The sequence below is a fragment of the Xenopus laevis genome, chromosome 8L, assembly GCF_017654675.1.
Source record: "Xenopus laevis strain J_2021 chromosome 8L, Xenopus_laevis_v10.1, whole genome shotgun sequence".
Taxonomy (NCBI): Eukaryota; Metazoa; Chordata; class Amphibia; order Anura; family Pipidae; genus Xenopus; species Xenopus laevis.
Genome location: NC_054385.1, coordinates 60,570,029 through 60,595,129, shown reverse-complemented (window position 1 = coordinate 60,595,129; position 25,101 = coordinate 60,570,029). Strand labels below are relative to the sequence as shown.

The following is a 25,101-nucleotide window of genomic DNA, read 5'->3' as shown; positions in this document are numbered from 1 at the left end:
AAAAATTACAAAGAAATGAAAAACAAAAATAAGTCCAATCATACAGTAGCAAACATATTGCTGGTTTAACAATCGTAATATGGCTTGATAAATATACAGAAAAGTATTAGCGTTCATAATCTCAGACCCCAGATAAATAGAATATAAGTAAGTTGGATAAAGTGTAAGGAGAACTAGTGCCATTGTGTTTCTCTTGCTGTGTTTGCTATGTGGGGGCAGAGAGCCGAAATTCAGAGCAGGGAACGGCCCGGGTCAGCAGTGTAAAGTTTATAATCACTTTATTTTCCTGTTTATGCAGAAGGAGCATTATTTATCTGTATATAGTACACAAAAGCCATGAATATCTTGTAAATTATATCCTTATAAATGGTGAGTTCTGATGTCATCAGTTATAAACGGTGAGTTCTGATGTCATTTCTGATACATGACTCACTGATACTTGTGTATTGTAATAAATAAAGTACCCCAAGTTGCAAAGTATGAGGATATTAGAAGTTCCATGACCTGTATAAAAATACTCGGCTTACAAGAGGGTGTACTTTATTCACTATATATGTATTACATATACTTTACACAGATTTTAATGACACATGAAATTATTGTGTAAAATACTAGAATGCTTGCTTTGCTTAAGATGAAGCCCTGAAAGAAAAGACACACGTAAGGGCTAGTTTTTTAAAATGTGGCCAATTTTTCGCCAGGGTTTTTTCTCTCATAATAAATTTAGTATTCATATTTATTTGAGTGTGACAATTTTTACAATATTTCCGATTATTTACTAATACATTTTTTAACATAAAACAGTTAATCTGTGCTGAGATCCTATCTTATAACAATGTCATTTTTATGTATTCTATTAAAAAACTGAATCAAAATGTAGCTATGTGAATTGTGATTATAATAAACATGTAGATTTGATATGATTGTCTCAAGTTTTAGTTAAAAAGAGGCGGCTATTGGGCATCAGAAAATTTCTACTCAACTTTTCCATGTATCAAACCAATTCATGTATTAGTAAATGGGCCCTAAATTGGGTTTTGTTCTCTTAACAAAATGTCCCTCGTGCTTCAACACTTGGCACTAATAAACGCCTTGTTTGTGTAAATGTGGGCACATATGACCTGAATGAGCCTTACATTTTAGCTGCAATTATTAGTTGGAACCAGCTGCTTTTGCACTAACTAAATATATAGCTTTGTAAATAAAACCAGTACATACTCATAGGGACCAAGAAGCATAACTAACAATAAAGTTACCATTAAACAAAGTCACACGAAATAAAAATAGAGTTTCTACGGTTTTATAACCGGTTCCAGTTTCTTACAGTGGCCTTCCTACAGCGCTCTACCTGTAACTGGGGAGTTGGGTTTTGTGCGCATGCGCCTGAGGCTGCGCGCAAGTTCTGCACAGGCTTGGGCCTGAACTGCTACTTAGCTGCTCAGCTTTGGAACGGAATAAGGCGGGAGGAGGAGGAGGCTGCGGCGGCGGGGTTGCACGATCCGTAGGACTTTCCCGGGCTATGGGGCTCTGGCTGGATTCAGGCTGGAGTCTCCGTTCGGTCGGTGGGGCCTAAGCGGGGAGCCCGAGGGAGGGATATGAGCCAGTGAGGGAAGGAGGGGAGAAGCCGGCGCTAACTCTCCGCTCACACCCCCAGGAGAAGCCGGGGAGCGACGCCACCATGGCACAGGAGAAAATGGAGCTGGACCTCGAAATGCCGGGGCCCCCGAGTGATGGGAATCTGAGGAGGTCTAATAGCGCCCCTCTCATCAATGGCCTCAGGTAAGGGGAAGGGGTTCAGCGGGGGGACAGTGTTTGCTGATGGCAACCATAGGGGGAGCACGTGAGAGCAGCTTCATAAACAGCACACTCCACTAGCAGCAATAAGCAGCCAATTGGATGCACAATAATAGGTCACGTGGAAATGGGGCTCAGCTATAGTGACAACATATTGAAAGTTGAATGAGACCAGCATTCTAAACTTGACATGAAATACTGACTATTTATTACAGTTGCAGTTGGATTGACTGATATTACTAAATAGCAATGTGTATGTGGTAGTGATGTGCGGCTGTTGAAATTTGGCCAGGGGTTTTGTTTGGGGCGGACGTGGGAAGTACACTGCTCCACTGCTACGGAAGAATCCCTGTCTTGGTTCCAGAGGTGCTCACAGAAGTAGAGTACAGAGTAGAAGACGCAAGTAAGGGTTGGGTGTAGGCTTGTCACCTGGCCGGTATTTTACCAGCCTGGCCGGTGAAAATGATGGTTGATCCCAATGTTATTAATAGGGAAAAAGATTATATAGGAAGGCTGGTATTTTTTTCCAGAAAAGGTGGCAACCCTAGTTGGGTGTGAGTCCTGCAGTGTCAACATTTTGCAGGTTAGGGTCAGGTGCAAGTTATTAATGTTTTGTGGGTTAGGGACGGGCGCAGGTTTTAGTTTTTTCTGACCTGCTCATCACTAGTATGTGGCTTAATGTCAAGGCTGTAATGGAAAATGGATCCCGGAAAGAATGACTACCGTATATAGCACAGTTGCATCATACACAGAACTCCGGAAAAAAAAAAGCATTCAGACAAATTGAGGCCTAATGTTTACAGCTCCCAATTTAAGTGCAACTCCTGAGGCATGGGGAGTTTACATTACTTGCTTAAAGATAATTATTTTAGAATCGACAATGAAGTCATTACATGGCATTACTGAGTCCTGTCCTTTCTTGTAAAAAAAGACAGAGCATGTTTGTAAAAGCATGCAAGGGGAATGATCCATGAAAGAAGCAGACAAATGGTATAAAAATGTCAAGGAAGAAGAAGCAAGGAGTAGAAATATAAGTCTGGAAATAAGTGTTAGGATGGTAAAGGCAAATTAAAGGAGAAGCAGATGATCACAAAGATGAAACATGAGAAAACAAGGATTGGGTGCAAAGGATAATTAAAGTGTGATTTGGAAAAAAACCCTTAATGGAGCTTGGGAGGAATATGGCAGAAGTTGGGCGAGGTGAGCAGTTGGTCACATGGTGAGGTAGAATTTGTGCAAAGCTGTGATGAAAGGCAGACAGTGTTGAGGCCATAGGCTGAAGTCAAGCAAACCCCGAGGGCAAATCAAGTACTAGAAGAAGGCTTGAGGGGCATACAAAATCTGTTAGAAAATTGGCCAGAGTTACACAGATAAGGAAGAAGAGTTGATTGCAAAGATTAATAAGTAAAGGGGCTGACATGGCAAAGACAGCTAAGAGCAGAAACCGGACAGAGTCAAGTGAAAATATTTAATTCCGTTAAAAACTAGGAGGCCAAGAGGCAAGGTCAAGTAAGGGAAGTTGTCACAGGCATTTTGTGTAGCCTTGAAAATGAACATAAAGCAAAGCAGCCTCTAAGATGCTTCATTATATTCATATGGTTCTTGTGCCCCAGTTTAGATCTCAGAACCCACAGAGATACACCCCCCCATACCTTCTTATGCCCCCAAATAGTCACTTCCTGGATTCACAGCTCAATTATTTATTTAACATGCTGAAAATTTCAGGTGGTTTTGGCTATATAAGCATGTATTAATGGTTCGTTTTTTGAATTCCTAAATCCTTATTGCTTCTGACAGTGTTTGTGTCTTTCAGTGACAATTCACAGGTGTTTCAGACAGATGTTATAAGAGCGCGTCGGAACAGTACCACTGTAGTGAATCGTCAGAGTCTGGTAAGCGCTGCACTCATTTCTAACATCTGCTGTCCGTTTCCCTAACAACATACATTTCCACATAACATACATTACATACATTGGTAATGTAATAATCTACCTCGCAAGGATCAAACATGGAGTAGCTTCATTTTCCCTCTTTGCTCTCTTTAGCTCAAGAAATAATAGATTTTTGTGAATAAAACAATAGGCCCATAATATTATAATTCAGCACTACCCCCATGGTAAAGAGTGCTCCAGCTTGCTTATTATGCACATTCCTGTAGACTCGTCTCCCAGTTGTATATTGCGCACATGTACAAAGTGTGCTGGGGGGACTCAATCATTATGCGTGTCACCCAACGTGACCGTCTACTGGGAGTTTCCTCGCAGTGTAGGCAGCATAGCTCTTGCTAGAGGCATTTTCTGGCAAAAATAGCCCAAACATGGTGGGTGAAACTATTTTGCTAGGTGCTTAAAGAATGTCCTATTAGCAACTCTTCAGCCTGTTTTGCAATTTTTATTATATAGTTGACGATTTATTTGCTGCTTTTTACCACTTGCCAGCTTTCAGTGGGGTCACTGATTCTGACGGCCAATATGCTATTGGTCCGAGAGGTTTCCTTTTATTGTCGTTGTTACTCTTAATTGTTCTCCTGCCCTTTTTGCTGGGTGCATAACACAGCATTTTTTCCCAACTGCTCGGCTTCCTACCAGTTTTTACAAAAACTGCTCTAATAGGAAAGGTGAGGATTGGGAGGCACATATTCATTCATTCATTTATTTATTAATCCCTTGCCAGCTCAGTTTTTTTTTTCTTACCACTTTTTTTTAGGGGATAACACTGCTCTTTAATGCTTACCTTTCTATTAATGCCCTCTACTATAGATATTTCAGTTACTCATTCAATCCACTGCCTGGTTGCAAGGGTAATTTGTCCTTTAGAAACAAGATGGGATAGCTACTGAAATTCCAAATTGGAGAACTGCTGTAAATTTTCACAGCATGTTTCTGTTTACATCAGTAATACAGCAGTTTACTAACTTTGTTAGATCATCCCCAGATTTAATTCCTGGTTGCCTATGATAAGCCTGCTCAGTGGTCAAGACTTGGTTGTTGCAGTTTAAATTCAGAATAATTGAATCCTGCTTCTTATGGTGTCTCAGGAAAAAGTTTTGGCCAATGTTCTTATTTATTACGATTCTCCTAATAGTTAATTTGTTTTACAGATGCCAGCATCTTCCCCTATTTGCATTCCCAGCAGCAGACTTTATCAGCTCAAAAGGGTGAGTTGATATGTAACTAGATATCTTGAGCTCATGTTGCCAAACATCCCAATAACTGAATTTACATTTGTGGTTATGAAGTGTCTTGTTCTAACAATTAGAATGTAAGGCTGAATACAGATGGAACTTTGGCTCTGTTGCTCTCAGCCTGCATATTTTTTCAGGCTTGGAGGAGCAGATCCACTCTCCCTCATTTTTATTTGATTTGAATAAGATCCGCTTGCATTCAGTCACATGCAGTGGAGGTAGGCCTGGATATGTCTGCCTTTGCGTATTTGGTCTGACCTCTGCTCCAATTCTTATTACACGCAAAAAGGTTCTGTCTGCCTTGGCCTAAAGCTACACATGCACAGTTATTACATGGTAATTTGCACTAAGGTGCTAGTGTGGAACCATGGGTTAAACAGGAAAATAAATTTGAAGGCCTAATTCTGAGCATCATCATACTATTGTAGCTAGATTATGAATAATTCATCTATACAAAGACTTGCCCTAATGTCAGGAGGTTTGTCAGCATTTAATAGCTGGTAATCATTTCCATAAGTACACGTACAAATTAAAATAACCGTATACACATAAACTTAATTGAGATAGATGTTTTATTAGTAGAGCAAGCCTGACCTATCTCCAGCTTTAACGTTAAAGGGATACGGTCATGGGAAAAACATTTTTTTTCAAAATGCATCAGTTAATAGTGCTGCTCCAGCAGAATTCTGCACTGAAATCCATTTCTCAAAAGAGCAATTTCACTTTAGGAGAGAAATGCTTTCTGGCAGGCTGCTGTTTTTCCTTCTCAATGTAACTGAATGTGTCTCAGTGGGACATGGGTTTTTACTATCGAGTGCTGTTCTTAGATCTACCAGGGAGCTGTTATCTTGTATTAGGGAGCTGTTATCTGGTTACCTTCCCATTGTGATATGTGTGATATCACTCCAACTTGCAGTACAGCAGTAAAGAGTGATTGAAGTTTATCAGAGCACAAGTCACATGACTTGGGGCAGCTGGGAAATTGACAATATGTCTAGCCCCATGTCAGATTTAAAAATTGAATATAAAAAAATCTGTTTGCTCTTTTGAGAAATGGATTTCAGTGCAGAATTCTTCTGGAGCAGCATTATTAACTGATTCATTTTGAAAAAATTTTTTTTTCCCATGACAGTATCCCTTAAACCTAAAAGGCAAATTCACCTACAGAGATGCAGATTTGTATGTAAACTGCACCAGACTAATGAAAGTTGTTACTGGGTTAATACACTGGTGCAAAAAGGCACATATGTTTGTAAATTAAAGTTGTGGTACACAGAGAAAACATGCAATAAGTTTTAGTCAGATCAGAGAGTTGGTCTGAGTTCTGGACACATTCTAGAATGCAGTTTAAAAGAACAATATATATGGGATGGGATATATGTACCCACTGTTGTAACATACAAGGATGAGATAAGTCAGAGAGGAGTTCCATAACTTGTAATATCCTCGTATTTTACAACAGGGGTACACAGAGATCTTGCCCACTCCCACACCTTGTGTATTACTCCCTTCCCTTTAGACTGTATGCCTATGCATAGGGCCTTCCTCACCTCTTTGTACCTGTATTGATTGTGATGTTTGTTACTCCATATATTCTATGTATGTAATTCATGTGATGTAGTTGTATAATCACAGTTACTTTACAGTGCTACGCAATATGTTGGCGCTATATAAATACATGTTAATAATAATAATAAAAATAAAATAAAACAGGGGGTACAATATTTATTATACATTTAATTATAATACTCAAGTTTCATTGAGTCGTGACAAATTAATCACTAAGCTCCAATTTTAACCAGTGACATTACTAAGCTCCGTTTAAGGATATTATTTACAGGATATTCATGGCTCTTGTATTTTATAAGGATATAAGTAACAGGATGTTCATGACTCTTGTGTATTATAAAAAATATAAATGATTATACACAATTATTTTCTCTCTTTACAGGAAGAAACTTTGGATGTCATGGACCGAGAAACAGCTAGGGAAAGGTAGTCCATTTTTCGTCAACATGTTCATGGAAATGCTAGCACAGTATTCATGTCTTGCAAAGTTGGTGTTAAGCCAAGTCTTTTATATTTATTTGAAATAAGCAGTATTTGAAATAAGCAGTAACAAAATTCTCTGTTTTATATCTTTAAAGGGAAGTGCAAACATCGATGCAGATGATTGTGTCCTGGGAGGAAAGCTTTAACTTGGTAAGTGTCATAAACTTTGAAATAGTTTTTTTTTTTTTTTCCTTCCCCTGACGTTAGAAACACCGATAAACGAATGTCTCAACCAGTTTGTATCAGGCTTTAAGTTCCATAGTACTAAAGTTTTGCAATTCACGGAAACTTTTCATGTGTAAGTATTTAGCTTACATCTCTTGGGATATGTTAGTTATTCTGGGACAACCCCTCTAAACCAGTGGTTCCCAAATTGTGGGGCAGCTCTGGGTGCAGCAGTTAAGGGGCCCAGCCAAAAATCTTGGTATGGTGACATTTGAGGGAAATGGCTTGTTTTATTTTCAAGATAAAGGTTACCAGATCACAACATAAGATGGGGATGCTGTAAAATCAGATAAAATGTCTTTATGAGAGATGGGAGAGTGGGGTCGACAAAACATGTGAAAATTAGGTGCTCAAACCCTGTGCATAGATGTGTATGCATTTACAAGTCAAATAAAAGGCAGTTAGGTGGAGCCCATGTGAATGGCCATTCATATAAACCTGTTTAAGGGGGATAATGGTTATTTTAAATAGTCGGTAACCCCCCAACAATGAAAATGATTGTTAAATTTTATTTTAAAAACAGTGCATTGTGTCTGGTTCTAGCTCTTTTGTGTTAACCCATCAGTTGCCTGTTGTCTAAATAAAGCCCTGCCCTGATCTGTTTAGTATGCAGTGGAACCTTCGATAAAATGGCCTGCCCCCAAATATCATGTCTTTTCATATGTAAATATAGTGCTTTCTACAAATGGAGCTGAAGTTTCAGAAGTGCTCATTAAGTGAACAAAGTGCTTACAGGGCATTTTATTTCCTCTGCATTACTGGCACCGTAGCGGAGGAGAGACTCTTAACCATGTGTATTACTGATCAACTTGTTTATTCATGTTTGCCTTTTTATGATGGCAGAGTGATAGTGATCTTGAGAAAATAGAAAAAACTTCATCTCCAAAGCGCATTGACTTTATCCCAGTATCTCCGGCTCCGTCACCTCCAAGAGCTATTGGAAAGGTAAGAAACCTAAACAGATACCAACCATTACTCTTTCCCAAAACAGGCTCCTAAAGGACAGTGCAGGTCTTATCTGCTGTTTACTATATTTTTGCCTTTATCTTGCTTGGTGATAGAGATGTAATACAGATATTATGGTGAAATATGTTTGTCCTACTGTTGCATGCTGGGAAATGTGTAGTATTCCTGCTTTTGTGGAACACTCTTTAACCTTTGCATGCAATATTATATAGTTAAGGAGTTATCAGGGCTGCCAGCTGTTAAGTACAGGCTGAGTGGTAGTATATCACTCCTACATTACATTGCATTATGATATTTTTTTAGACAATTTAAAATTTTGTTAAGGAGGTTGTAATGTCTTTTTTTTTTCCCAATATGAATATTTTGTAATGCTGTTTTTATGACACCTGCCATTTCTTGGAGAAGCTTTACTGAACAGGTATTGTACTTCTAGTTTATTGAAAATTTGTTTCACTGCATTTTTTCTTGTAGGTAGGCAACAGAGCTGTCCCATACTTATTAGGGCTGTGCCCACTGGAGTTGCAAAATGAAAGGGCAGTATACACCTGGAAAATTCCACAGATAATTCCTTTGTACAATCAGCTCATTTTTACCTGAAAGCCTACAACCGACTGAGGCTGAGAAAGGGAGGGGTTTGTTTATCTTTTTCAAGCATACTAGCTCTTTGTTTATAAAACAAAATAATCAGCTGTTGGTACTTTATAGCATAAAAATTTGGAAAATATGATTTCTTTTTTCTTAAAAGGATTAAAGCACATGTCAACACATGTCCTATTTAGTGTGCTCCTGTGCAACAAAAATGTAGGCATATACTACTGCGGAATATATACTTTATAAATACCTGTTGAGAATCATACCCCTTTTAACAAAGCATCTCTGAAAATGGCAGGGTCATTGTTTTGTCAGTGAAAAGAGCCATACAATTTTGCAATTTTGTCTTCATTTAAAGGGAATTGAAAACCCTTTAAAGTGTAATGTTTGTTGCACCCAGCTATTTTTGCTGGTGCTTCTTACAAATGCTGTAACATGACTGCTGAAAAGTGATACGCTGTGCTAGAGGTGCTTTAGCAGGGTTTTTTTTAGTAGCAGTCTGTTTTTCTTCCATAGCAATGTTTCTCTCCATCTTTACAAATGTTTGTGAGCAGTAATGGGCTGCCCCCGAGTCCTATCCCCAGTCCTACAAGGCGTTTCTCAACGTAAGTGCTAGCTTGTTTTGTTTAGTATTTTACTGCAGTCTTTGATATAATGCTATTTCCTTCAAAAATCGGTTGGGATAAAAAGGTAGAATAACTTTATTGATGGGATGCAATAGAAGAAGTATATTAAAGGGGTGTTCACTTAGTATGTTATGGAATGGCCAGTTCTAAGCAACTTTTCAATTTGTCTTTATGATTTATTTTTTATAGTTTTATAATTATTTGCCTTTTTCTTCTAATTTTCCAAATTTTCAAATGGGGGTAACTGACCCCTTCTAAAAAAAAAAAAATGCTGTGTAAGGCTACAAATGTATTGTTACTTCTTATTACTCCTCTTTCCATTCAGGCCCTCCCCTATTCATATTCCAGTCTCTTAGTCAATGCATGGTTGCTAGGGTAATTTGGACCCTAGCAACCAGATTGCTGAAACTGCAAACTGGAGAGCTGCTGAACATAAAGCTAAATAACTCAAAAACCTCACATGATAAAGATGAAGACCAATTGCAAATTGATTCAGAATGAATATCACTCTCTACATCATACTAAAAGTTAACTCAAAGGTGAACACCCCTTTAAAGGGGATTTGCTAATGACATTCCGAGTTCGATGGCCTTATTCTTAGTACTTTTTTGCAACCTGATTAGTAAGAGGAAGTTGTGTCTTTATTCAGAAATCACAGGCACTTGGGGGTTATATGAAAAGGCTGCATTTAAAATATTAGTGTGCCAAGTATTGTAGCATTAAAGAAGATTACTTATCATAATTGGCTATTTGTATAAAATGATATCTTTTCATGGAAGTAGAGTTTAGAACAGGTGGGAAATGGGATCATAAATGCTTTCTATGGTTTTAATGTTTTATTCTTTTCTCAGCAAAAGAAGCCGGAGTCCTGTCAACTATATACGCCCAAGTGCATTTGGCCCTATTAAAAGGAAAGGTAATCTAACATAAGCTGCACTTGTCCCAGTTGGGGTGTATGTTTTAACTAGTATGTAAACACTCTGAAATTACTCAAATTTCACTTGGGTATGTTTGATATATGTATTTCTACATGTTTTAATTCTAGGATACTATGGTTACAGGCATATGCTCATCGCCTTTGTAACGGTATTCATTCGGGAACATGCATAGTACTAATAGATTTTTGAGACTCAACCATAGGCAAAACATATTTTACAATGACTGACTTTGTTATATCATCTGTAATTAATCATTTTATCACATTTATTGGGGATTTTAATGTACATAGAGCAACAGTTTTCTCCAAGTTCACAGATGCATAGAGCAAGCCTGCTATATCTTAGTACCTGTACGATAAAATATATACTTGATTCACGTATGTGAATAGTTACAGTAGCTTTGTGAAATTCTGGGACAAAGGGACAGGAATATGTTATTGGCTCAAAGTGCTACTTTAAAAAGATACACGAAGGTGTGGATAACAAGTTTGAGGTTTATATAGGAGATAAATTATACAACAAAATGTCTGTTAGGCTGATTGGGGGTAATGATACATGAAGAGATTGTTCATTCCTTGATTGATCTCCTCTAGCTCAATCTCCAAATTCTTCCCCAGTGGCTAACATGAATTGCCACAATCGAAACTGATGCGGTGCAGCTACTTTTGCAAAGTTTGACATTTCCAAAGTAGCCTGAAGTTTCCTTGCGAGGAGATTGTCGCCCGCGCTAGAGGACATTAATCGGCTAATCTCATGTCATCACCCTTATGGTACCTGGTTTTATAGGAACATGTCAGTATAATTTTAAAATGCTTCCTACACTAATCTGAATTGTCCCATACTCCATTACTTCTTTTTTTGGTTTAGGACAAATGAGTGAGTTCAGCGTCTTACTTATTGAATATATTTATTTTTATTTAATTTTGCTTTGCGATGTTGAGGCTTGCTTTGATTTAGTGCAATGCTTTAGTTTTAGGCGAGATGGAGATGGAAGTGGAAAATCAACCAAAGAGACTTTTTCAGGGGACCACAAACATGCTTTCTTCTGATGTCGCCCAGATGTCCTACTTCAGCTGGTACGAGACTGTCTGGTTATCCAGTGTCTGCATAACAAATATTTTAATAGACTCTTCTCTTAAAACATAATTAAGTTTTGCAAAAAGGAAAGGCAGTTCATAGTAATGTTTGTGCTATTCTGGGTTTGCAGATCTCTTTAGTTTCGTATGCAATCCCAAGTACATTTAGTCATTAATTTAATTTGAACATTAATATATATTCATTTATAGTGTCCTAGAGCCCTTCACAGTGAAAAATGTATTTTAAATGTAACCTTGTTTTATAGGAACTAATCGGTAGATTAAATTTGCCATATGGTACGCCAAGCATTTTTACATTCTTGGCACTTAGTTTCCACCAAGATAAGACTTGTTTATAGAAAAGTGTGTGCCGCTACCTCTTGCATAATTCTTCAGCATATACTGATCAGGAAGTTCAAAGGCAAAATATACCATAGTCATAGCCAAGGCAAACTAACTGAGGCATCAGAGCCAAATTCTGTTTCCCCAATTAAAATTTATAATTGCCATGCAGCATCAAGACTTCCCCATCATTATTGTATATATTTAATATATCTAATATAGTTTTGCATAAGTACTATGGTCAAACTACCACTCACCAAGGTGATAACATTATTTTTATTGTGTAAAATGGTGTTATAAATTACATATGGATATACAAATAGCTGCATCTCTCAGAAAGAGAGATATGCCCGTACCTCCAAGGAAGAGAGAAATAGAGCAACCTTATGTTCCGGTGTATATGCCTGCCTCCAGTAGCTGTAACCCCACCTCCCAAATATCTGTAAAAGGCAAGAGCATATGTTCCTAAGCATCACCAGTCTTGATATCTTTCTGAGCACATGCATTTCAAGATGGGCAGAAGCATTTATTGATCCAAAAGTAACAATGGAGCAACTTCCCTGTTTTATACAGTAAATAATGTACCCCCTATTGTCAAATATTGGGATATTCTAAGTCACTGAGGCATTCCAGAAGTTATATCACTAAGCTCCAATTATAGCTGATGATATCAATAATCACAGTTTACAATAATATAGTTTACTGGATATTAATGGCTCTTATACATTATAATGGAATCTAACAAGGTAATCTTATGTGTAGCTAAATTATACATTGCTTGCTTTGGCTCATGTGTTCTCAGCATAAGCTATTTGTTTGAGGGACATAGCCTCCTCTTGTATGAATCTGTGCTGAGAAGGTGTCTGTCCCCCGTAGCACTGATGGGTTAGAAGTGAAAAAGTTGTCATTGCCTTTAGGACATATGCTATGTAACAATATTTTTGAAAAAGCACATGGTAATAAAGTGTAGAATGAATGCTGGAAAGATTTGTTTTATTAATGCTGTTTTATACATATTTTATGAGTGAAGCATGGTGGATAATGCTATTGCTCCTTCTGCAGCGGGGCAACAGTATGTCCGAACATGCTAGAGAAACTAAGGAGTTATCAGGGCTGCCAGTTGTACAGTACAAGCTGAGTGGTAGTATATAACTCCTACACTAAAACATTCTCTATTATAACATACTTATCAGGGACCAGAGCGGGGGGTTTACTGCACACAATATACCCACATTAATATTATCCTTCTTTATTTTCCAAGCCTGTCTTCAGATCTTGAAAGCAGCAGCAGTATCAGCTCATCATGTGACTCTGTGGCAAAGGAAAGCAGTGTGACCAATTCTTCAGCAGCCTGCTCAAGCTCCTTCTCTTCATTCATGTCACTGGAAGATCTATCCCCAAAGTAATAGAAATTGTTACCATGCGTAATTTGTTTTTTTGTTTGTTTTTTTTGTCTTCTGAAGCAACTGCCTCTGGCCTGATAGACTTGCAGAACGTAGACACTGGAATGGCAACACTTGGCTTGTATATCAATGAAATTATGCACTGATGTGCGCCCATTTTGTCATTGTGATCCAGTTATTTATTGGTAGTTTTGCAATTTTATTTCTTTTCCTATTTATTTATTTAACAGGGTTATATTCTGTTTTACAATCATGAATTATAAATGTGATTTTTTTTTTTTTTTGGCCCAGTATATTAAGTTATACGATATTATAAATTTGTAGCTACATAAATATATATATATATATATATATATATATATATATATATATATATATATATATATATATATATATATATATATATATATATATATATATATAATATTTCTCCTGTGGTATTTGCATTAGTCACATAGGTCATCTAAATTAATATATGATAAAATGATCAGTTGCTCAAGAAAAAGTAGTGAAAACATGAAGGCAGTTTACCTAAGTGTCTGGTGAGATACTGCCTGCTTGCTATATATTCAATTGCCCATTGGGCTCTGTGTCATATAGACAAATAGCTGTTAAAATTAATTTTAGTCACAGTAGTGCTGTCAAAGAAGACATTTTCTATATTGCTTTTGTGTGGTGCTGCATCACATGTTAGTGGACATATGCTAGCTGGCAAGTAAAACAGAAACACTAATAAGGCTACAACACATATAGGGGTTATGCAATAAAAGGCACTGTTTGCCCAGGAGCAGTAACCCATAGCAACCAATCGGCAGAAAGTATTTACTGGTCACCTGTTTAAAAGCAAGCATCTTATTGGTTGCTATGGCTTACTGCTCCAGGGCAAACTTAGTGCATTTTATTACATATGGGGGATAGAGTTTAGAGCTGGACACCTGTACAGAACAGATACTAGCTGTTATTAGTTTTTTTTTTATTGTTTATATGAACACCATCAGTAATGCTGGTATTGTACGTGGCACTGTATAAACCATACCGTAGCCTGTAGGAGGATTGTGTCCTTTCCCAGCTGTGGCTGTGTTACTGCATAAAACATGACACTTTTGTAATGTGGGAATAAGAATGTTGGAGTGCCTAAATGAAAAGATGTGTGTGGTAGAGAAGGAGGATTGTTTATAAAAAGTCCCCCCCACATCATTAAGTGGGTTTCTCCATTACTTACAGTTTGGAGTCATGCCCAACTAATTTCGCTAAACATTATTAAAATAGACTTCTGTTTGTGAATTTTAGGAAGATCCTCTTTAAAAGATAAGTAAACCTTTAAAAGAAGTGAATGTAAAATTGACGAGGGTGGTATTCTAAGCACTTTTGTAATTTACATTCATTATTTATTTTGTTTTTATTCCAAGATATTATGGGACAAGAGTACTGTTAATATGAATTTTGTTACAACAGCACCACCTGCTGGTTAGTTTTCCACCAGTCTGACCACCAAGTAGTCAAGGAAGTTGTCAGGAGTAAGAAAGAGGCTGCTCTGATGTTCTGCTTAGGAAAGATGTGAGAATGTGATCTGATTTTTTTCCTAAGCAAAAGAACATCAGAGCAGCATCTTTCTTTCTCCTGACAACTTCCTTGACTACTTGGTGGTCAGACTGGTGGGAAACTGGCCAGCAGGTGGCGCTGTTGTAGCAAAATTCTTATTAGCAGTACATGTATCCCATAATATCTTGGAATTATAATAAAATAAATAATGAATGTAATTTACAAAAATGCTTAGAATAGCACCCTCATCAGCTTTACATTTATTTTAAAGGTTTACTTATCCTTTAACAGAAAACCAAATATTTTTTTTTTTTGTTTTGTTTTTTGAAGTTTCTCATTCATCCAGGTCATGGTATGTCTATAGTAATAAGTCCAAACAAGTGAACTTGCTGCATTTTTCGTTTTGCTAACCATCCGACTGGCTTTCTCAATTAAGAATTCATTCTGAATTGAGAAAGCCAGTCGGATGACTAGCGAAACGTCTTCAAGGAAAAAGAAAAATCCAGCAAGTCCAGTTGGATTTGACTTATTACTATAGATACAATGTGAAATGTTTGGATTGCTCAGGTCATCCCTACGCAATTCCTATGGATTCAGCATGATATTTTATCAGACCATTCATTGGCGAATAACTTTCTAGACTTTTCGGTCACATGGACACAGTTCACATTCTCCATTATTTATTTGTCTAGCTTTACTGCCAAAACTGTAACAAATATTTGAAAACCTTGCATATTCAGCCTGGTTATAAAGCACATATTTAACCTTCAGACAAAAGAGAGAAGTTTCCTTTCAGGAGATTTATAATAGGTCTTTTTAACGCTACAATTGTGGATTTGGTTTGACTGTGGGCTTACAGTAAAAATAGTATTTTGAAAAGCACTTTGTAAATATATTTTTGTTTTGTTATATTTTGTGAGGAACGTACAAAGACCCTGTGTATTATTAGCACTGATTTGCTTTCTAAGAAAGCTGCAATAGTGTCAGGAGCAAACCATGCATGAGATTCATTTGCGGCTCTGTAAAATATGGCCAAAGTGTGTTGACCAGGCTGTATGTTTTTAATTTGTCTTTGATGAAGAAAGTGCCTAGATATTATGGCTTTTGAATATAAATTGATTTTACATGGGAGTTGGCATTCGTATTTCTGGGATATGTATAAGAAGCTAAAGGAACCATTGATGAAAGGGAGCAGAGGAAAGGCTCCATTCCTGGTTTGCGCTTCAATCATAGAGAACGTAGTCATTGAAATTGTGACTTTTTCTGTTCCGTTGCACCTTCTGTAAAGTTGGTTCTAGGTAGTCCTATATTTTATACCCGTGGAATGCTTTATATGCTTGATTGCACGTGTGGTAGGGGAAGCAAAACCCTGTTAAAAGCAACATTTAGATAAGTGGCAGGCTTGTTCTGTTTGTGAAGCAGTTAATTGCTTGTGCCAAAGTACGTGGTCTCGTGGTTTTTTTTTGTTTGTTTTTTTACTTCAGTAAAGTTGCTTTAGCCTTCGCTTATGCAAAAGTAAAACATGGCTCGTAAATATATTGCCCAGAGATGATTACCTGTTGGGAACATTTGTTTTCGCTCAAGTGCTTGAAAGCCGAGCATGCAGTTCTGACATCTGTCCAGGCATTGTTATGAACATTTCATGAATTACTTTGAAACTTTTTTTTTTTCCACTGTCACAAGATTCATTCTGTCTGGTCGAAACAGCTGTAAATACATTTTTCTTACTTTTAGCTTGTTGTGGGGAGTGGTGGGTTGATTTACCTTAAAGGAGAAGGAAAGTTCTAATCACAGGGGGGTGCCAAATGTTAGACATCAGCCACTGACTAGAATCTTTTACCTGAAACCCCCGGGATGGTGCTCCTGTTAGGAGGAAACTGCACTGGCCCATGGTACTTCTTGTGCACCACAGATATTCCTCTTTCATATGCACCACAGATATTCCTCCTTCATATGCACCACAGATATTGCTCCTTCATATGCGCAGTAGAATGAAAAGCCAAGCTTTAAGCAAAAAGCAACCACCTTCATTCTACCCTGCATACATCTCCCTGGGACCATGGAAGAAGAGGAATGTTCTGTGGTACTAATACTGAATACCCCAGGCCAGTGCAGCTTTCTGCTAATGGGAGCACCAGCCCAGGGTATCTGTTAAGAGATTATAATACATAGGAGCCACAGATATCCTGTAAACGATATCCTCCTAGAGTGTTTGGTGATGTCATCCGTTATAATCGGTGTTAAGTGATGTAATTACTGTCACATGATTCACTAAAACTTGTCTAATTATAATACCCGCATAATTCCATAACATGTGATTTATGTGCATTTATAGGGTCACGGAAAGCCTCGGGAACTTCTAGTATCCTTATATTTTACAATAGGGGGCACATTATTCACTGTTTAGATTTTCTTCTCCGTTTACAGATTCTTGTCTGTCGCTATGAGCCTATATGTCAAGAAGTTAGTGTATGTATTAAACCAGAACAGTCACTGATCACTGTATCAATTGTACAGAGAGACAATTACATTCTGAAACACTATTCAAGGGTTCTTTTCTTGGTAGAAAACCAAAGTTAAACATCAATATATTTGGATAGTAATACAGTTTGGTTTTGGATCTGAAATGTACTGCTGTATATTTAGCACAGTCATGCTGAAGCACCAGCTGTTTTGATTCTTAGGCTTGTCAGTACCTTCCCATTTCCCAACAACCAGGTTGTTGTCCCAGAAAACACACCGGAAGGAATAAAATGGCAGTATTGTTGTTGGCAGCTTAGACTGCTTGCGTGGTGTTTATGTACCACCATTGTGCTATTTAGTATATGGAACAGCAAGTTGGATGAGCTGAGGTTATTGAAACTGGTTTCTGGGAGGACATTGCCCCTAGCAACAAGGAATGCTGCTACTAATACTGTCACAGCTACTTCGTTTTTGTTGATTTTAGAATCACATTTATTTTTTTGCATTTGCTTAAAGGGCCTCATTTTCTAGAAATGCCAAGATCCGCTCAAACGAATGGGTACCTCAACATTTCTCTGATTGGAAGCCTTTCAATATTGCTATTTACTTGTGAATTGATAATACCCCAGAATGGGGGGCGCAGAAAACATTCTCTTTTTCTATCACCATAAGTCAAGGAAAACATTAACGAATATGTTTAACTTGCCATACTATTACTTCCTTTTATTTGCTTTACTTAACTCGCGGTGATTTCATTTGCTACTGTTTTTGTCCTCTGAGCTGGTGTTACTTATAGAGAAAAAAACTGCACTGGATACCCCACTAATCCATGAAGGTGATCCATAAAGAGCAGCCCACACAACCACTGTGTAGAGCAGCAAACAAAGGGACAGTAATAGGGGTTCCATTGCTGTACCACATCGTTTTTTATCTGCGTGCTTTTACTAACAAGGGTCCTTTATGTGTGTGTGTGTGTGTATGAAATCTTGCAAAGTCTCAACCTGTCATGCTTTTTTTTTTTTTCTTTTTATATTTATGTTCTTTCTATCAGACAGATTATAAAAATATATATTTTAACATTTATGAACAACCATTTGTAAATGTGTTTTCCCTTTGAGACAAATTCTGTCATGCCTTATGCTGGCAAAAAAAAAAATGAAGATGCGCCACCCATTTTTGTGAAATACCTTTGTGGTTTTTTTTTTGTTTTTTTTTTATTGAATCTTTTGTACATAGAAGCTATGTATTTTGTACATAGAAGCTATGTATTGCATATCACGAATGCTAAAGAAATGCAGAATTCTCATTGAATGGCCTTATTTTTTTTGGCAAGAGTTGCTCATCTGGTGTATAGATTTACATTTCTGTGTAATGTTAATAAATTGTGTGTATATTGTAAAGCATCAATCGGTAGTATTGTGATTGAAATACTCTGTATAGTGAAATTGTAACTGAAAATGTACAGATTTGTCCTGGCAGGTTCACTGCTACAAAAATAAATTGACTTCATATTTGTTAAGGTTTTCCTTTTTTTTTTTTTTTTTTTTTTTTTTTTTTTTTTACATTGTTGTTCTGCACCATTGTCATCATGTTAGATATATACATATATTTGTAAAAATAAAATGAAAGCCTATTTGTTCCTGGGTTATTGGTAGGTGAAACAAAGGTTGCCAATTAATATCTTAACATGTTGTGGTAGCTGTTGTTCATAACATGCAGGGTATTGCTCTCTGGTCTCTCCAACAGGAACATTATCCCTATGATCCAGTACAACCAGAGCTTCTGTTTAATTCCTACCCTCTCAATGCACAATCTTGTGAATGCAACGCTTGAATTACCTTCCATTCTGCCTTTGACAGGTTAGAAAAGTAATTTTTACATATAGTTTTTTAAAGTATACTATAACTTGTTCTAACCGACTCCCAATACAAGTGGCTTTTTGACTTTCAAGGTGAATGGTGCCCCTTTTGTACTTAAGGGAATTCTTTATAAGGGTTAAATCCCATACTAAAATATAATTTGTTCCTGCTTCCAAAAAAAATCATAAGTACCATTTTCAATTAAACCTAATAAAAGACAGTATGAACAGGGTCATAATGGAACACCTCATGGCAGGATCATATATTAATTTCATTTTATCTTAAACTAAATTAACTTGACAGTGTATAGGACAATATTTCCAAAGATGTGCATCATCCTAGAAAAGTCAATTTATTTCTACCGCCATTTTTCTTTTCTTGGATATCCATGGTGGAATTAGTTTGTTTATTCTGCCCACCTGAAAGCTGAAACAGACTAAAACTAAATATAGAACCATCCCCTCGCCCTGGGAGTGTCTTGTAAATAAGCCTGTTAAACAAATAGGAGGGAAAGGTGTGAATGCTGGCGTGTATAATCAGGAGCGGGTAATCAATTACATTTTTCCTGGCCATGCATGTCTGCAGTGACTCATACAACAAAGGGGTTATTTATCAAAGGTAGAATTGTACAGCTTTCTGAGTTTTTTTTTTTTTGTTTTGTTTTGTTTTTTTTATACCTCAAATAAACTCAAATAGAAAAAACTCGAATTGCTCAAGTTTTTGAACGAAACCCATCTGAAAAAAAACTCAAACATCATGAAGGGTATTCACATCTTATTATTAACATGTATTTATATAGCGCCAACATATTGCGTCCCTTCAAATGGTTCAAGTGACCTCTGCCATTGACTTCTACATGACGTCAACAGGTTTTAGCTGGAGTATTTTTGGATTCAAGTTATTTCCTCAGGGTGTGATAATAAATAATCACATAATAATTGTGATAATACATTTGTAGCCTTGCAGAGCATTTGTTTTTCAATCTCTTTAAAACTCCTCATTAAAGAACTATTACAAAAAGAAATGGTCAAATGAGAAATTGTTTAGAATAAGCCATTCTATAATATACTTAAAAGTAACTCAAAGGTGAACCACTACTTTAATGCTTGCAGTTTATATGAGTGAGGTAAAAAAAAAAACAATTTATGTAGAAATGGTAAAAGCTATTATAGACATAATGTGCAAAATATACAGTATTAATATACTGAAGAGCAGAAAGAGCCATTGTAGTGATACACAGAAATCAACGCAGAGGGTGTGGGTTACTGTGTTCCTGTCTTTCACTTGCAATTATAATAAGGCTTGGATTACAAATGGTCTCAAGGCTAATGAGGAAAACACTAACCTTTGTCAGGACAAACCGCTACAATGTTTTCAGATGTAAAGCAAATCTTTGTTTTTCCCCAAAATACCATACTCTACAGAATATAACAATAGCAATCACTATTTATTCTAATGACCGTATCCCTTTAAGGGCAGAGACACACGCGAAAATTCTGGGAGATTTAGACTAATCTCCCCGAACTGCCTTCCCATCAGCTAGAACCTAAATCCCCGTTGGGATGGCACTCAAATCGTTTCATTTTCCAAAGTCGCATGACATTGCCTCACAAGGAAACCGGACGACTTCGGAAAATGAATCGCTCCGAGTGCCATCCCGCCGGTGATTTCGATTCTAGCCAACGGGAAGGCAGTTTGGGGGCGATTAGTCGTCCAAAGAAGAGGTGATTTGTCGCCGGGCGACTAAGTCTCCCAAAATTTTCGCTTGTATCTGTGTCCTAATGTACAAAGTAATGTGATACACTTCCCAGCAAGGTGCCAGTAGAAGCAAATTGGTTTTCCCTTGCCAATAAGTGTCCCTGTCCAGTTATCTGTTTTAACAATCCAGCAGAACTTTCCGTAAATATTTCTTATACAGAACATTATGCAGTTCTATTTTTGATTGAATTCCCAGACACAAAATTACCAACATGCCATTCTAATAATGGTCTCATTGGTGATACAATCTTAATCTTTACCTGTAGATGTCACAGTGGAGCCAATCTATTAGCAATGTCTTCTACTCCACAGTCTTTTGTGTCAATGGCAGAGAAAAGTGCAATATGTTTATGAATGTGAATAAATGCAATGCATATTATACTGCCTTATTACTGCCAGTAGGAAGACATTTCCACTCCCAAACAGGGTCAACAAACAGAAACGTACCACACCAAAGTATTTAAGCTTGTGGCGAATTAGGGCTGAAATATTTGTTGAACAGATAGAATTAAAATGGGTCATACAAACAAGCTGATATTTAGATCCACAACTCTGCGTGATCCTTGTCCAACAAAAATTTCCTGGTTTCCTGATAAAGCATCTCCTGTCTCTACTTTCCAGCTGCCTAAAGAGAGTAACATAGTAAGTTAGGTTGAAAAAAGACACACATCCATCCAGTTCAACATTTTTACTTTTTTTTTTTTAACCTGCCTATCTGCCAGTTGATCCAGAGGAAGGCAAAAAATCCCATCTGAAGCCTCTTCAATTTGCCTCAGATTGGGGAAAAAATTCCTTCCTGACTCCAAAATGGCAATCGGACTAGTCCGAGTCTGAGGCACCAAAAGGTTTCTGGCACCTGCAAAGCGCTCCATCTCTTCCAATGGTAGTAGTATCTATCTTTGCTACTGCGATGTCAGTAAGTCACAAAGACCATACAGTTGAACACATGGAAAATAAAGATAGAGAAGTCAAGAGAGTAAGGGGTAGGTAAGTGTTGCAGCCTCACAAACATAAGCTTAGAGCTTATACACCGTGAATCAGGCAGTACCGGTCTTTTATTATGGGGTTGAAGAGTGCACTTCAGTGTACAGTGAAACCTCGATTTTAAGTTTTCTCGCATTTTACATTTTTTTTATTTGTGGTCCCACCAATTTGTAATGCATTTCAATGGGTGCATTTCCCTGATTTTAAGTAATATTTTTCTGGATTTTACATCAAAATTTTGTCCTGTTTCCAAAAACTGTTTTTTTTCCTCTATGAATGTTAATATTGTGAAATAGAGGTTTAAAATACTAACCAGTACCTGGGAATTCAAATTACAAAGGACTTCAAAGAATGGGTCATGGTCAACGCCAAAACGATTCTCACAAAATTGAAAAAAGATTTGATGTTCTGGGCCAAACAACCTATTTCTTGGTTAGGGAAAATTAATGTGATCAAAATGAATGTGATGCAGAGACTCCTATACATGTTTCTATGCTTACCTTTGCCTTTTCCTCCATCCTGCCTCAAATCCTTCCAATCTATTATCACTAAATCTGTATGGAATAATAAACACACCCAGGATCAGAATGAGCACACTTTACAGAAAGAAGACAGAAGGAGGACTTGCTATGCCAGACTGCCTACGATACCACAGAGCAGCGATCCTGAACAGAATAATTGATTGGTCATATCACCTAGATGACAAAGTGTGGATTGAAATTGAACAACAGTCCACGTGCACACACCTCATCCACCTACCCTGGGTTGATAAAATACATTGTCGAATAATCCACACATCCCACCCAGCTCTAACTTATACAATGGAGGTCTGGGACGCGCTAAAGACTCAGATGCAACTCTCAACCTCACATTCTCCTCTCACTCCAGTGACCAATAATCTGGCATTTCCACCCGCCTTAAATTCTAACTGATTCCAGGAGTGGCTAGTGGATGGTCACCTTCAAATGGCACATCTCATGATAGATAATCAGACCTCGAGAAACTGAGACAAGCCAGACCAACCAGTCAATTGCCTGAATACCAATACTACCAGATTAAACATTTCTATCACTATCTGGGCGGAAACACATGCTTGGGCAGGAACCTTACATCTTTTAAACAACTATGTTTAGCCTCAGATCCTACCAAACACCCTATTTCAACATTGTATGGTCTTCAAACACAGCGAGACCTTAAGAAACACTTAAACGGGAATTGGCTGTACACCTCACATAAGAAGACGTCGGGACCGCAATAAAGGCATTGCTTTTCAGCTCACGATGTTGCTAAATTCAGGAGATGAATTACAAACTCCTATCCAGGTGGTATTACACACCTCAGAAATTGAAGCAGATTTACCCGACAGCTAACAACATGTGCTGGAGGTGTAAAACAGACGTCGGCACACTTCTACATATTTTCTGGGACTGCAATTTACTACGACCCTACTGGGAATCGATCCTAGATGCTTGCTCTCAGATACTAGGTCGAGAAATAGTGCGTACTCCAGCCCATTCCTTACTGAACTTGCCAATAGATTATTCTTTAATACCTTCTGACTCTACCTTAGAAAGATTTCTGCTCAATGCAGCTAAAATTCTTATACCAAATAAATGGAAGACGACCACTTCACCCTCTTTTTCGGAATGGCTAGGTAAGGTAAATGAACTGGCAAAGTTTGAAGAATTCTCAGCAAGAACTGAAAGGCAAAACCAATCTTTTAGAGACACATGGCTACGGTGTTTCATATTTAGAGATTCAGAAACATACAAAAAACATAGCCAGGGCACAAGCTAAAGTGCTCAACACACATTGAACATACATAGAACCCGACTACTTAGCCCAGAGATCAATGCACCATATCCTGAGATGCCCATTCAATTAGATGTACGAAAGCAATATGTGGGAGCAATTGCTGTAGGTAAATCTAGGCAATAGGGTAGTCCATATACTCTTTGACTTACTGATACCACATACTGCAGTAAGGAATTTTATAGTATACTATGAGAAATTGTACTGTGATAACATGATAAGTGAATGCAGATATTTATATGCAACCAATGTGTGGCAACCCCCCCTTTTACTTATTTTTAATTTCCCTTTTTTTTTTCCTATTTGTATACCCTTTTTTCCCTTTCTTTCTTCTGTATCCCCCCTCCATTTGTTGGAAATCATTACAATAAAAACTATTGAAAGAAATTAAAATACTAACCAGATGTATATTTTGTCATGGTTCTGCCTGTAAATGGTCAATTCCAATTAGTCTGACCTTTAAACAGTCCTGCACCAATCACTTATTGCTATAGGTTGTATATGTGATAATGTGACTGACAGAGAGACCTTGCACATGCCCCCCATAGTGTAACATTAATGCTGCAATGCTTAACCCTTGTTATTAATACAGTAAATACTGTATCTCAAAGTAAAACTGACTCCTGTGCTTATATCCTTTCAGTACTTGAAGAAAAAGTTACTTTAATACATTTCCCTGATTTGTCTCGGATTTTACATTTTTCTCCTGGTCCCCTGAAAAACATAAAACGTATGTGAAGTAAGGTGGTTTATCCTCCATCCAGAGATGCTTGCTATAATTTAATTCTGCTATTTTGCTATAGTCCTTAATAGGCAAGTCAACCCCAAAATAACATTTTGCCTAATTACAGAAAATGGAGGTTTCAGTAGCAATTGTTGTTACTAATAACTTAAAAAGAATTTAATATTTTTGGAAATTTGCTTAGAAAGATAGTTTATTTTATTTTAGAGGTGGAATATCTATTCATTCTATCTTACTACTTTCAGCAATAAATACGTTTATCTATATTGCACCAACATTTTAAAATGAGATGCTCCAAATACCCATTCCTGACTGATCAGCAATGCTTGGCGATGAATTAATGAATGAATAGTGGACCAGCTGGTACAGGAGAGGTTAAATCTTTTACTGGATTGTCAACTGGTTTTTGTGATCTCCAATCCAACTATTTTGGGGGCAGAAATAAATTGTCAGAGATTCTCTGTATTGAAATTCCAGGCCCCTTAGACAATGCATAGCACAAACATACACAACTCTCAAAGAATGCCTATAGTACTTATTTCATACCAACAGTGTTCATATTGGCTTGATTTTGAGCAGAAGGAATTTTCAAACAATTACATCACCAATATTTCATATTTTATATTCGTTTGAATTTCGGAACCTACAAAGAGGTAAAACATTGCAAGATTGACTCTTCGTTTGGTGGAGTGTTATTTTTAGCACCGCTCTGTCTGTGGGACTTCAATGTGCTGCACGTCAACA

General features: G+C 37.3%; 1 protein-coding gene and 2 non-coding genes across 12 annotated transcripts; all 3 read left to right on the top strand.

Moving 5' to 3' along the window:
* The first annotated feature begins 554 nt into the window (after positions 1-554).
* Positions 555-24,092, top strand: pabir2.L (PABIR family member 2 L homeolog). 10 transcript variants are annotated; one of them, XR_005963375.1, is made up of 13 exons: positions 930-1,779; positions 3,608-3,686; positions 4,895-4,951; positions 6,930-6,973; positions 7,126-7,180; positions 8,099-8,200; positions 9,329-9,417; positions 10,290-10,354; positions 11,347-11,452; positions 13,056-13,196; positions 18,922-19,061; positions 21,542-21,802; positions 22,384-24,079. XR_005963375.1 is itself a non-coding variant. In XM_041572804.1 (12 exons), the coding sequence occupies exons 1-12, from the start codon at positions 1,770-1,772 to the stop codon at positions 21,640-21,642; spliced, it is 1,005 nt and encodes a 334-aa protein (XP_041428738.1). In that variant the 5' UTR covers positions 555-1,769; the 3' UTR covers positions 21,643-24,090. The 10 variants fall into 10 exon arrangements, 8 of the variants coding, with proteins under 8 accessions (XP_041428738.1, XP_041428736.1, XP_018085495.1 ...); XR_005963374.1 differs by having other exon boundaries at positions 21,542-21,806; XM_041572804.1 differs by having other exon boundaries at positions 555-1,779; positions 3,592-3,686; positions 21,542-24,090.
* LOC121397469 lies at positions 8,360-8,500 on the top strand. Its single transcript, XR_005963694.1, has one exon. It is a non-coding gene; the product is annotated as a small nucleolar RNA U109 (small nucleolar RNA).
* Positions 12,822-12,957, top strand: LOC121397468. Its single transcript, XR_005963693.1, has one exon. It is a non-coding gene; the product is annotated as a small nucleolar RNA U109 (small nucleolar RNA).
* Positions 24,093-25,101: the final 1,009 nt, after the last annotated feature.